The sequence below is a fragment of the Eptatretus burgeri genome, chromosome 8 (genome assembly GCF_056783735.1).
Source record: "Eptatretus burgeri isolate ZD-2024b chromosome 8, Ebu_testis_v1, whole genome shotgun sequence".
NCBI classification, from domain to species: domain Eukaryota; kingdom Metazoa; phylum Chordata; class Myxini; order Myxiniformes; family Myxinidae; genus Eptatretus; species Eptatretus burgeri.
In genome coordinates this window covers 65,919,635-65,934,634 of record NC_140968.1, presented here as the reverse complement: position 1 = coordinate 65,934,634, position 15,000 = coordinate 65,919,635, and the positions used below count along the sequence as shown (strand labels likewise).

The window sequence follows — 15,000 nt, the reverse complement described above, 5'->3', positions numbered from 1 at the left end:
GGGCCATAGGACCTGTCCAATCAGAGGCGGACAGCGAGGTGTGTTCACCAAGGCCCCTCCCCACTGAGGGAGGTCCATAAATTCCCAAGCACTCTCTGAGGCAGGTGGTCTTTTTCAGGTCTTGGAGAGTCTTTTCAAAGTTCTTTTGAATAGTTTTTGATGGGCGTCGAGGCGGCGAACGTGTCTCTGCTGGCCCTCTACGAGGAAGGGAAGAGCGACCTCGACCCCCCTCCGTGGACCCCGGCCATTCACCACCTGAGCTCCACCACGAACCTCGAGTCCCACACATGTAACTGGGGACCAAACCAGCGACCATTGTCAGGTGCCGCATCGCGGAGCATGCCCTTCCTCTGACTGTCAGGTACACCACCGAACTCTGACCCCCAGCTTGTCTCTCTCCACGGCTGCGAGGGTCCAATAAAGAACTCTGGGTTTCTTTTCATTTTGTGTTTGTGTCTGCGTGTGGGCCTGTCTTTAAGTAGAACTGAATAAGTGTTTTTGGATCATTGTAAATACTTCTTGCATATTCGCGTTAAGTCTTGCTTTGTGTCTTAATTTACTCGAAATAAAACTTGTTAGAAATGTTCCCGGTACGTTTCCGTCTCTTCTTGCATTGGTCCAGCATGGTTCGGATCTGAGTTTAGCCGGGTTTTTATCCCTGATAATCCGTTCATTCCAGCCGGCACGGCTTTGGCAGTTTCTGCTCGACTGCACCCGAACCAGAGTTGGTAGTCGGTAGTTGGAACTCTACCGCAGTCGGTAGAGTGACCCGGTTCGAGCAAGTCGTGCCGAGGGCGTGGTTTCCCCGGTAGTCGAAATCGCTTGGTCAATTAGGTAAATTGGTTATAGACAAATAGACCTTACGCTACGCAATTGAAATATTGGCGTCCACGGTCGGTTAAACGACCCGCCGGCTCGCGGAGTTATCCGAGCGACGGCCTACAATTCCGGAGAGTTTGGTGGGAGACGACGCAAACCTCGCCCACCTAGTGGTCGTTCTCGCCACCGACCCCCGGCCCACAACAATATTTTGTGTGTCATCCATACCTACCAGTGTTTCCCTGGTTTTCTTATCCAGCCACTACCAGGGGAGCACCCAGGGGTAACGTGATTCTTCAGTGTGATGCATTTACACAAGTCTTGTGACATCCAATTTGATGCACTTTGTGATGACCAACCTGTCAAAATACAAAAAGCAAATCTGAATAACGCTATATGTATGCATGTGTGCGTGCGTGTGCATATATGCGTGTGAAGTACGAGTCGACGAGCCTTGGTCTGATCAGCAATCGCCTTCGGACCACATTGAGCCGAATTCAAGAAAACCTCATCAGTCAGGTGAGGCGTTCCTCGGGCATGATGTAAGGGAAGGGCATGTCAACAAATAATGACAGTGACATCCGAATAAACCAACAAATGACTTGCATAAAGAGTGATGAAAAATGTTAGTCTTTGTTCACATGCTTTTGCACAACATGACATGGAGAAAAGATCAATTTAAATTTTGGCTGTTTAACCCCACTGTATATCAGAATAACAAAATATATCTGTGGAGAAGAATACTTCTTAACATGTGTTTTTTTTTTAACGCGGCATTTGATTGGATACCTTCTTCTTGCGTATGAACATATAAGAACACAAAATAGTATGAATTCCTTTCTCGTGTGTTGAAGTTCCTATTTTCTGATCACAGCTTCACATATTCTCACAAGAGTACAAATGTAAGCGAGCAATGTGTGTCTCTGTACAGACGTATATATTGTTACGGCTGTGGAAATTCGCACAACACCATAAAGGTCCGTAGTTCAGTTAGATCGATAAGTCTGTGTTCAGTTAGATTTCCCCACCGTTGTTTAATGGGTATTATTCGTGTCACAGGGCTGTGATCCTTTGAGATAGCCGTTTTTTCTTTACTATCATTATTTTGGACCAACAACCATGATCGCCTCAAACCACAACAACCACGATCGCCTCAAACCACAACAACCACGATGGCCTCAAACCACAGCAACCACGATCACCTAACCACCTTCCCCGCTACACCAACTGCCGATCCCTTTCACCACAAACCACATCACAACCCTCTCTGCTCATGTAAAACGTCTCTACGAAGCGAAGGAAACCAGAGGAGTTCCGATAGTGTGCGGATTTTCCCGCCTGCTTTTCCCGCGCTTTGGTGTGGGGGAAGTGCGATGCGGGTCAAAGGTCATGTGAAGGAGGGGCCTGATTTTGGGGAAATGAATCTCGCTGGACCTGTGCCAAGAATGATTCTCTCGGCCCCTGGGAGGGGGGCGAGAGGGCATGCCCCTTTTGTGGAAGCTTCCCGCAGGAGCTGGAAGGGGGGCGGAGCGATAAACGGGGAGGAACGAGGCGTTGGAACTGGGGGATATAAGGACGCGCAGGATGCCAAGTAGGAGTTGTTGTTGTTGGGGGCTTTTTGTCGTCGTCGAGGTGGTGCCTTCTCTTTGGGCGCGCCAAGTCATGTGTGTTGTGTGCGGTGGTCCGGGTCGAGGCGCGAAGGACGCGGACGGGAGGTGCCGCTTTGCAGCTCTGCCACGCAGCCTGCGCACCCGGAAGGAGAGCGCCGGAGAGAGCTTGCCCACCATCACACCACGAGGGTCCAGGTAACCTGCAACGGTCTCGTGGGGTCCGTTCGGTCATCCAGGCTCCACGCCATAAAGGTATACGGACCCTGTCTGGCGCCCTCGTCTTTGAGGGTGGCCTTTTCCTTTCTTTTGAATGAATGTTGGTGGCGCCGTGTCCTGTAAGTAAAAACTGTTAAGTGTCGAGATGATTGCTTATAGATGGTCGTAGTGCTTTCACCTTGCTCGTGTCTTTGCCCCCGTCCCGTGCATGATTGTTTGCCTGTATACGTGTTTCTGAATACCTGCATTGATTTGCATGGCTGTATATGTGTGCTGTGTAAAATAAATGTGCTTGTGTGAATGCTACCCGTTCGTCATGTCTTTTTCCCCCATTGGAACGCCATATTGCATCTCGGAATATTAGTTGGGTTTTAAATATCCGTTGAATAGAATCGGATCCGGCAAGGTCGGGCGATAATACCCGCTCGGTTATCACTGCAGAACGGAACGGACCGCTTGAGCGGTTTGTGTCCAAGCCGACCTGCGTCGAGGTACGGTCTCCCGGTTGGCTACCCACGCAGGTACTTGGGTATATCGATATTCGTCGATTGACCCTATTTTGCACGGGTAGAAAATTGGCTAGGCCGTGGTGAGGTTGAAGACCCACCGATGACAGGGTTCCAGAAGGTCACGACTGAATTGTCCGTCCGGTGGGCGAGCAGCTACTATTGGTGAAATTCGGTCGTTCGCACGCCAGTGGGCACAAATTCGTAACAATATGTATATATGTGTATGTGTGTGTTTATAGTGTTGCGGTTCCCATCATACAGCATTCCATAGACAATTATTCCATTAATATATGTTCAGATAGTCCCTTACCTTTATTGTCGTGGGACAACGGGACAGTGCATTGTGTGGATCTCATAGCTTGGTCTGTTTACACTACTCCAACTTCATTTCTACTCTTCTTTTCTGCTTATTCCTGAGGTAAATCCAAATTTGGGTCCTCGCGGAGGCCAACACGTGCAGCACGTGCCGTGGCCGGGGGAGGGGAATAGGAGATTCGTGACAAAACCACACGAGCATCGACAGCGAAGCTGCGAGGATCTAGCGATACCCTCAAAGGAACCTCTGCCGCAAGCTCGAGGTGATCGTCTGACGTTTCCAATGATCTGGGATAAGATTGCTGGTTGCATTGAAAAGGCATACGAACGAATATCTCTTAAAGAGGCTGCACGGATAACGTTGTTTTTCACAACACAAAAGCAAATGACCCAATATCAGCGAGAGCGTGGCTGGCAGCTTGGTGCCAATAATTACATCGTCAGAGGCCGATAATAGAAAAACAACAACCACGCCACGTTGTATAGGACACAAGTGTGCAAGTACGGGCGGCACGTTCGTTTCAACCCATTTCTGGATTTAATTATATCGGCATCCTCTTTTCCCTCCATTTTTCCATATGATACTTGTACCTATATTATTTTTCATTCCAAACCTCCATCTAATTATTATATCCGATTGTTCCCCTCAATTCCTGACACAGATCGGGGTTGGCCCTGCGCACACGATAGCAGAATCGGGTGAACGCGAGCGCTGACCACGTAGGCCATGGTGGATCCACGCATACTGTACGAAACATGCTCGATGGCAGTCAGACCCGTGTTTAGCTCGTGACACCTTATTATCGGGCATTACAGCAGGGCACGGATGGCACACATCTTGTTCTGGTCTGTGCATGGGTTTATCCTAACATCTTACCGTCTGTGCATGGGTTTACCGTAACACCTTACCGTCGGTCCTCGCTGGCGGCCACGGGTGTTCCCCACGGACAGCGGATGTGTTCTCGCCTCTCCGCCCGGCGAAGCCGCGATCAGGCAGAGGCGTGCTGTGCAGTCGCCGGGGCATGGTCCGGGAGGTCGGTGCAAGGCAATTCATGCCGCGGAGTTCGGTGCGGGGCGATTCATATCATAGGGCTCGGAGCGAGACGATTCTGCAGCTTGGAATTATCTTGCCGGAAGTGGAGTGGAGCCACTTCCAGCCATCACGGCGTGGTCCGGCCCCAATCAGAGCGGCCGATTCGGGTGAGGACACATCACTTCGGGGTAATGCCGCCACCCTGCACCCCAGGGTCTATAAAGGATGGGTGGCGAGGCCGACTGTAGTCCCGGTTTTGGTGTCTTGCCCATCGCTGCTGTCAGCTCGTCCCGTTCTCTGCCCGGCCTGGGATTGATCTCTCCGCACGTCTGCTAACTCGGCCTTCTTCACCCGCCCGTCTTCGCCCACTCGCTCTTGACTCCGCCTTCTACTCCCGCCGTTCTGTCGTCATCGCCTGCGACTCCGCCTCCTCCTCCCGCCCTTCTCCGCCCACACGGCGCTGACTCCACCCACCCACCTGGTCCTGTCTACCACTCCGCCCACTCGTTCTTGACTTCACCTTCTCCACCCAAGTCCCTCCCTTGACACCCGACGGTGGCATCTCATTCTCTGGACTGACGCTAGCTGCATGAAGTGCCACAAAGCAAGAGACAGCGTGCCAGCTGTCAGGGAGGTATCGCCCAGCGGAGCATCCCCCAAAAGCGTATTTGTGGCACGATCGGGCAATCGTGCAAGGTATTGAGAGACCATGAGCCTCATCTCCACTCCTCCTTTTTCTCTTCATTAAGTGTGTGTGTGTGTGTGTGTGTGTGTGTGTGTGTGTGTGTGTGTGTGTGTGTGTGTGTGTGTGTGTGTGTGTGTGTGTGTGTGTGTGTGTGTGTGTGTGTGTGTGTGTGTGTCTGTCCGTCCTGGCGCCTGTCCTCGTTTAAGTTAAGATTGTACAATAATTATATCGGGATAAATCTGCTCTGTCTGCTTTTGTAAGTTGCAAGTATGCACCTAAGGTGTAAGCCGCACCTCTCACATATCTTCCTATTCCTGCATTACACACAACAATAAAGCTATTCACTGTGCCACATATCCTTCCTCGCCTGCTTGTAAATAAATAATTATTAGAAATGTTCCCAGCTCGTTTTTGTCTGTTCGTTCATTGATCCAGCATGGTCCGAATCCTAGCTTAGCCGGGACTTTATTCTGAAAGATCTGTTCCTTTTAGCCGGTACGTCCTTGGCAGTGTCGCTCGGCTACATCCGATCCGGTAAAGTGATCCGGTTCGGACAAGGCATACCAAGGGCATGTTCCCTGGTTATTAAATCACGTGATTAATTAGGTAACCCGGTTAACCAATAGACGGGAGGATGCTAGGTCACACGGTGAGTTATTGGCGTTCACGGTCTGTTCGCGACCCGCCGCGTCACGTAATTATCCGTGTGCGACGACCTGCAATTCCGGGGAGTCTGGTGGGAACCCGAGATAGCTTCCCTCCCTGGTGGTCTTCTCACCCAACCCCCGGCCCGCAACAATATGTGTATGTACATGTATATGTGTATATATATATATATATATATATATATATATATATATATATATATATATATATACACATACAACACACACACACACACACACACACACACACACACACACACACACACACACACACACACACACACACACACACACACACACACACATACATACATACATACATACATACATACATACATACATACATACATATATATATACAGTAATACCTTGACATACGAGTTTAATTCGTTCTATGACCGAGCTCGTAACTCGGTTTGCTCGTATATCAAAACAATTTTCCCAATTGAAATTAATTAAAATATCATTAATCATTTCCAGCCCCCCCCAAAAACACCCTAATTTCTTTGTTGTGTAGTTTTTAAAATGAGAAATGTATTTATAAATAATAAATAATTAATACAGAACATAATACAAAGATAATAAAATAGGATATAAATAAATAAACTGGTTTTATAAAGTGTATTTACCTTGGAGATGAGACGACTTCGGCTTACGGAAGATTCTGGTGGAGGTGGCGGTGGAGGTGGCGGCGGAGATTTGAAGGTCTCATCACACTTTATCGCTAAACGTAACTGATACAATTTTTTTTTTAATTCACTTTATCGCTAAACTTAATTGCTGAAATTTTTTTTTTTACTTTTTTTTTATTCCCTTTGCCGTTACACTTAATTGCTACAATTTTTTTTTCATTTGTTATTTTCACTTCACTTATCGCTACGGTACGACCCTACTCAACGAGATAACCAAGAGAACTGAACGGGTGAGTGGCGGGAGATGTGTGAAAAGGCGGGAGATGCGGGTGTTCGCTTGCTTGGCTGTGCGCGTCTCAAAGCTCGCTCCACTCGTAACTCGGATCTAGACTCGTAACACAAAGCAAAAAACAACGGCTCGTAACTCGGAATACTTGTAAATTAGAGCATTTGTATGTCAAGGTATTACTATATATATATATATATATATATATATATATATATATATATATATATATATATATATATATATATATATATATATATATATATATTGTTGCGGATTCGCGCCCGCCGGCGTGCGGACGGCCACGTAACTCGAATCGCGGCACGTCGCCCACCGGACGGACAATCCCGTCGTGACCCTCTCGGACTAACGCCGGGAACTAGTCACGGGTGGGCCTTTCGGCCTCACCACGATCGTGCCAATCGGCCCCCCGCGTGGGATAGGGTTGCTCGCCAAATTCGACCTACCTAAGTACCCACACGGAGGGTAGACCGGGCGATCGCACCTCGCCGCAGGTCGACTTCGGACACGGGCCACTTTAAGCGACCCGTTCCGTACTATCGGGATAACCGAGCGGTGTTATCGTCAAACTGGACGGTTCGATTAATTATCGGGCGTTTTAGCCCATGACCAACCCTTTATGTGAAGTAAGATGGAGATTCAATTAGAGAAAAGACGAAGCGAAACGGGAGAAACAGTTCAACATAGAGCACATTTATTTCGCGATGGCACACGGATAGCACACATATACAATTATACACCAAAAGCAAATGTAAAAGAAGAAGAAACACACAATAATGCACAAAAAGCAAATGTAAAAGCAAAACACAATGCAGATCTACCACCGACTACCGAGCACACGGCAACACTTGTACAGTTTTACTTCACAGACGGCGCCGACAACACATATACTCCAAGCAAAAGAAAAAGGGACCACCCTCCACGATGAGGGGGGCAGACGGGCCCGGGGCCGAGACCGCGTCGAGCCTACCCGTCTGGTGATGAGCCGCAAAATGGCGGTGGCGCCCCGACTCCGCGGGCCTCGCGGACAGTGTCTGGAATGGGGTGGGAACGGGGCCCCCTTCTCGCACTATCTCAGCGCGGGGGGGAAACAGGAGGGGGTTGTTGATGCTCGGGGGGATGAGGATATCTCGCTGGTTCGGGTCCCGCGACGAGCGTCTCCACCGCGACCTCGGTCGCGTTATTGGCCTCCCCTCTCCGCAGCTCCCCGACTCTGACACGAGCGCCCCCTCGACTGCCGCCGCCGCCACCTCTCCAACTCTCCCACTCTCCACAGCTCCGTCCAACTGCTTTCTCCGACTCTTCTCTTGACTGGCTCTTCCCAACTCAACTCCTCCACTCCCGGCGAGCGAACGCGGCCCTTTATAGCCCCCGGGGCCTCGCTCCTTCACCTTCGACCCTTTACCTCTGGCTGGCTCCCCATTGGACAGAGGAAAAGTGGGCGTGAATGCTTTTTGATCCATGAATCTGCATATAGCGATATTACTCCGACGCACCTGGAGGCCGGGCCAAATCGCCCCATGCTCGCTGATAGGACGGAACAGAAGTGGGCGTGAGTCGTTTTTGATCCGATTTCTTCGGAAAGGCTGGTGTTTCTGCACCCGCTGCTCAGTGCGCGCCCTGCACGAGTCCAGTATCGGTGCCCACAAGCGGCGCGGGAATGACGGTGATGTGATGGTTGCGAGAGCGAGTTGTGACGGTAAAGGTCGTGGCTGTTGGCGTTGTTGTTGTTGTTGTGAAGCGGCGTTGCGGCTGGTGGTTGTTGTGTGATGGCTGTTGAGACGTGGTTGGCACAGATGCCAACCCTCCCGATTTCATCGGGAGGCTTCCGAAAATTCACCCAAACTCCCGCCCTTACGATCACTATCCTTATCCTCCCGAAATTTTGATATTTTTGCACTGTTCACTAATCAGAATGTACTGGTATGAGAATTGAATGAAAAGCATCGTCTGCTACGTATAGCATGTGGTAACTCCATAACGTTCACTGCTACCAAATTGTACGTAAAAAAATTGCAAATTCAAATGAGGAGCAGCGAAACATTGGGTCTGGATCTCGTTTATGCGATCATGCACTGAGATTTAGTGCATGCGGTATGTGTGCAATACAGTGCATGCGGTATGTATGCACAGTGTATATGCATGCGATACGCTCACTGCATGCAGCTGGGCCCCCTACCAGCCCGGCGGTCGCGACCACCGTGCGGTGTTTAACAGCCGCTAGAGTTCTACGAGTCGCGCTGTAGCTGTGGAACATCGACTTCGAAGTTACCGATGCTTCAAGCCCTCGATGTTGATTACGAAATGGCAGAAAAGAAGCTTACGAAGACGAAGAAATGGTCTCAGAAGTACAAGACCGAATACAGTCTCCAATACCCGTGTATTCGAAAGTCTGAAAGAGGAATTCATCATGCGTATTGTACAGTATGCAGCGTTGATATTTCAGTTGAGCACGGAGGTCGCGATGATATTCGGAAGCACTTGGAAGCAAACGGCACACAGACATTGCAAAGGAGAGATCTTCGAGCACGAGTACCGGTACACTTCTGAATTATTTCACCAAACAAGGGACAAGCGAGGAAGAGGATGTTACCCGAGCGGAACTTCCCTTTAGTGGATTTATTGTGGAACATAACTTGCCCATATCAGTCTCAGATCATGCTGGACCTCTATTTCAAAAGATGTTTTCAGATTCAAAAGTTGCTTCAAAGTATGGATGTGCAAGAACAAAAACTTCAGCAATAATTGGTGAGTTGTCAAATGTTACTGCTTCATCTATTGTCGATATTGCTAGACTAGCTCCATTTAGCCTAGCTACAGACGGTAGCAATGACAGTGGTGAGGCCCAGCTATATCCTGTCCTGATTTCGTACTATGACAACAGTGCTGGGATTGTGAAGCAAGGTTTGCTAAGTTTGCCTGCGTGCAAACAAGATTCCACTGGAGAAAACATTTTCAAACTGCTTGATCATGAGTTCAGTGACAGGAAAATTCCGTGGGGAAATTGTGTTTCCTTTTGTGCTGATAATGCCTCTGTCATGGTGGGCAAGCACAAAGGAGTCGCTGCTTATATCCACAAACAAAATCCAGAGTGCTACATCATGGGATGCCCTTGCCATATGATGCACAATACAGCCAAGAAGGCGGCTCAGGCCTTACCCATTGAATTAGATGACTTTCTCATCGATATTTACTACTACTTGGACAAAAGTAGTAAACGCGTCAAAGGAGTGAAAGCACTGCAAGAACTCTGTGATGCCCCGACACACAAGATTCTGAAGCATGTCGCAACAAGGTGGCTGTCCCTTGGTCAGTGCCTAGACAGGCTGATTGAACAGTGGGAGCCACTTCGCCTCTTCTTCAAAGAAGAAGTACGAAGAAAAATGCAACCAACTGTAGCCAAGACTCTAACAACGAGCAAGAAGGACGGCACTGTATCTACTGCCAGTACTGGCACTGCAGGATCAAGCACTAGTGGAGCAGCATTCACCACTACCACTGCAGTATCTGCTGCGAAGAAGACAGCAGGGACAGCACCAAAACCAATGCTGAGAGCAGGTAGCATCACCGGCCCTTCATCACGTTCATCTACAAAGCAGATCCCTTCAGAGTCGAGAAAGACTGTGATAGTCCCATCTACAGGCAAAGAAGGACCCAAGTTAAGTTCTGCTTTTGCCAAATCACTTGATAGAAGCTCAGCAAAACCTTCGAATCAGAGGTCTTCTTCCTTGGCTGCACCTACCTCAAGCTCTCTCCTCAAACGTAAAATTGGATCTGGTACTACGAGTCTGACCTCTTCTGCTGGCAGTAAACGCAAGTGTGATCGCCCTGCGGCTAAGTGTACTACGAGTTCTACAACTAAAAGCACATCTTCCTCAAACACTGTGCAGGAATCTAGAGAAAAACGTGTCAACAGGATGTTCTTGTCTCCACAAACAAAACTCTATTGTTTCTTCCTTCGATATGCTGACAAGCTTTTTGAGAAGGGGAATCTTCTGCTCCAAAGAGACGAACCCTGTATTCATCTCCTGCACGGAGAATTGAATGGTCTTCTGAAAGATATCTTCGTACGGTTTTTGAAACCATCGGTGTCATCGGTTGCTCTGGTAAATGTACCCTTCTCTGACAGAAATCATCAGAAGAATGATGAGGACCTCATGATTGGGAACGATGCCAAACTGTATATAAGGGAACAAAGGAGTCTCAAGAAATCCACCTTCACTCTGAGTGAGTCAGACATCCAAGGTTTCTTCAGTGCAGTTCGCTCATATTATGTGAAAGCCTGCAATTACATCTTCAAAACCTGGCCGCTAGATGATGAATTAGCCAAGCATGCTCAGGTGCTGGATGTTAAGCTACACCAAGAAGTGGGGTTTGACTGTGTGGAGTTTTTCATCAAGAAATTCCCCTGTCTGTTCAGTGGCGGTGATAGTGACATAGACAGTCTTGAGAGTGAATTCGCTCACTACCAGGCAGACGCCTCCATAGCTACAATTGCTACTGAGACAGTGAGAGTGGATGAGCAGTGGCATCGGATTTCACAGCTCACAGATCCCTGCACTGGTGCCAAGAAGTATCCTAATTTGAGCAAAGTGATGAAGGGAATCTTGGTCATTCCTTATTCGAAGGCATCATGTGAGCGGGCACTCAGTCTTGTACGGAAGAATCACACTGAATTTCGTCCCAATTTGAGTGTCAAAACCCTGGAAGCTCTCTTAATTGAAAAACTAGCTCATAACACCCCTTGCTACCAGAGAGAATACAGCAAAGACATAATCAGAAGGGCTAAAAGAGCCACACAGCTGTCACTCAGCAAAGCTGCCATGGAAAAAGCAAGCAGCAGTAGTACCAGCCAGTAAGGTAAGAAAAATATTGCTTCTTTTGTGCTTTTTGTTAATCTTTGATTGTCCCCTAACTTACTAATATTAACATACATGTAACATTAAAAAGTGCACAATTTTCCCCTTTTTTTGTTCAAAAAGTGGGAATTCTTAACATGTTAAATGCTCCAAAATAGGGCTCAGAGGGCACTAGAGAGCGTCTCGAACCCCAGAGCTTCCAGGGCCCTAAGGCGGGCCCTGGACCCCGCCGCAAGGGTCGAGCGCTCTGTGCTCGTGATGTGCGCTTCGCGCACATTATTTGGTGTCGGTTGCAAATCCTCCCTAATTCTGATTTTCAAAAGTTGGCATCTCTGGGTTGGTGGTGGTAGTAATGGTAGTAATGGCGGCTGGTCCAAAATAAAGATAGTAAAAGAAAAACGGCTATCTAAAAGGGTCGCAGCCCGCATGAATGACATTTATTCCCTCTAAACAACGGGTTTGGGCCTAACTACACATATACTTACAGAGATATCTCACCTACGGGACCTGAATGGTGGCTTGCGAATTTCGTCAACCACAACTATATATATATATATATATATATATATATATATATATATATATATATATATATATATATATATATATATATATATATATATATATATATATTTATATATATATATACACACACACACACACACACACAAAGCCTGGTGTTGGCTTAGTGGTTAGGGTGGCGGCTTGGGATCCCAGGGTCCTGAGTTCAAGCCCCGTTGGCTGCTGAATTAACACCAGGGGGTTGACTCAGCCTGTCATCCTTCCGAGGTCGGCGAAATGAGTGCCAGTGTACTGGTCCCGGCGTATGCCCCGGTTAGAATAGGTGTACCATATCCCTGTGTGTCGTAAGAGGCGACCAGGGTTAGCGTCAGGAAGGGCATCCGGCCATAAAAAAACATTGCCTCAAGAAAAAGCCAAACCCCTGCACAGCAGGGAAAAATGGCTGTAAAAACGGTCATTTATACACACACACACACACACACACACACACACACACACACACACACACACACACACACACACACGGTGAGTCAGAAGTAGCGCCCAATTTCTGTCAGTTGATTGTTTGTTTGCCATTTGTATTGCAGTGTACAAGAAGGTAGAAATAAATGATTGACATGTTTATCTAACCATTTATTCAAGAAAAAAAATTACGGAACTGTACCAAGCTGTTTTACTCGCTATTTTCAAAGTGCCCTCCCTCGTGATCGATGCACAATTGCAGCTGAACGGGCACAGAGCGGCACACACATCTGCAGAGTTCGATATCAATTTCCTCCAACTTGCATTGATTTGAGCCTTCAATTCCTGAATGGTACGAGGCTTTTCACGATAAACAAGGTCTTTCATGAGCCCCCAAAGAACGAAATCTGGAGGTGTAAGGTCTGGGGAGCGTGCCGGCCACTCGATCGGACCGCGGCGGCCGATCCACTTTCTGGGAAAGTTTTCATCATGCCACTGACAAACATAACGTCCATAATGAGGTGGAGCTCCATCATGCTGGAAATAGCAGTCCTGATCTTGTACCCTGGGCCAAAAGAAGGTTTGCAGCATATCCAGGTAATTTTCTTCTGTGACAGATCCCTCAAAGAAAAAGGATCCAATTATCCCTAATGGAGATGTGGCTGCTCAAACTGTCACTCCAGGTAAATTTACCTCCTTCTCGACTGTCACTCTTGGGTTATTCGCAGTCCAGTAAACACAATTGTGTCTGTTACTTGTGTCTTTAAGCTCAATTTGGTGCAAATTCAGTAACTTTCCAAACTCGCAGCAATAACCTGCAAAACAAAATCAAAAAGAAATAAATTACGAAAATTAATAATCTGCAAGACAATTATTAACAACATGACTTCCCAGAAAGAATATGATAGCCAAAAAAACAGAAATCGGGCGTTACTTTTGACTCACCCTGTATATATGTATGTGTGTGTGTCTATATATATGTGTGTGTGTCTATATATATATATATATATATATATATATATATATATATATATATATATATATATATATATATATATATATATATATATCTCTTCTTCTTCCTCTTTCGGCTTGCTCCCATTAGGGGTCGCCACAGCGGACCAACCGTCTCCATTTCGCTCTATCCTCCACATCTTCCATTGACACTCCAACCACCCGCATGTCCGCCCTCACCGCATCCATGAACCTCTTCTTTGGCCTTCCTCTTCTCCTCCTGCCTGGCGGCTCCATCTTCAACATCCTTCTCCCAATATACTCCGTTTCCCTCCTGTGCACATGTCCAAACCATCTCAATCTCGCCTCTCTCACTTTGTCTCCAAACCGTCCTACCTGCGCTATCCCTCTAATATACTCATTCCTTATCCTGTCCATCCTCGTCACTCCCAACGAGAATCGCAGCATCTTTAACTCTGCCACCTCCAGCTCTGCTTCCTGTCTTTTTGTTAGTGCCACCGCCTCCAGACCATACAACATAGCTGGTCTCACTACCGTCTTGTATACTTTCCCCTTCACTCTTGCAGCTACCCTTCTGTCACAAATCACTCCTGCAACTCTTCTCCACCCACTCCATCCTGCCTGCACTCTCTTTTTCACTTCTCTCCCACACTCTCCGTTACTTTGGACAGTTGATCCCAAGTATTTAAACCAATCCACCTTCCCCACCTCAACTCCTTGCAACTGCACCATACCACCACCCTCCCTCTCATTTACGCACATGTACTCCGTCTTACTCCTACTGACTAACATTCCCCTTCTCTCCAGTGCGTACCTCCACCTCTCAAGGCTCGATTCAGCCTGCTCCCTACTCTCCCTACAGATCATGATGTCATCCGCGAACATCATAGTCCATGGAGACTCCAGTCTGATCTCGTCCGTCAACCTGTCCATCACCATTGCAAACAGGAAAGGGCTCAGAGTCGATCCTTGGTGCAATCCCACTTTAACCTTAAACCGGTCCATCATTCCTACCGCACACCTCACCGCTGTCACACTGTCCTCATACATATCCTGCACGATCCTCACATACTTCTCCACCACTCCCGACTTCCTCATACAATGCCACAATTCCTCTCTTGGCACCCTATCATAAGCTTTCTCTAAATCCACAAACACACAATGTAACTCTTTCTGGCCTTCCCTATACTTCTCCATCAACATTCTCAAAGCAAACATCGCATCAGTGGTGCTCTTTCCTGGCATAAACCCATATTGCTGCTCACAGATCGTCACCTCTCCTCTCAACCGAGCTTCCACTACTCTTTCCCACAACTTCATGGTGTGGCTTAACAACTTTATCCCTCTGTAATTTCCACAGCTCTGCACATCACCCTTATTCTTGAAAATCG

At 47.7% G+C, this 15,000-nt stretch overlaps 1 protein-coding gene across 4 annotated transcripts in view; it reads left to right on the top strand.

The window, feature by feature from the left end:
* Window positions 1-15,000, top strand: part of VPS50 (VPS50 subunit of EARP/GARPII complex) — a 165,808-nt gene that overhangs the window by 104,031 nt on the left and 46,777 nt on the right. For 3 of the 4 annotated variants that reach the window (XR_015060993.1, XM_085892350.1, XM_085892351.1), the window contains exon 22: window positions 1,258-1,338. The exons of the other annotated variant lie outside the window; for it this stretch is intronic. Coding sequence is in view for 2 of the 3 variants with exons in the window: in XM_085892350.1 (XP_085748476.1) it covers window positions 1,258-1,338 (81 nt within the window). In the remaining variant the exon portion in view is untranslated. The remainder of the gene's footprint in view (window positions 1-1,257; window positions 1,339-15,000) is intronic. 4 annotated transcript variants of the gene reach the window in all.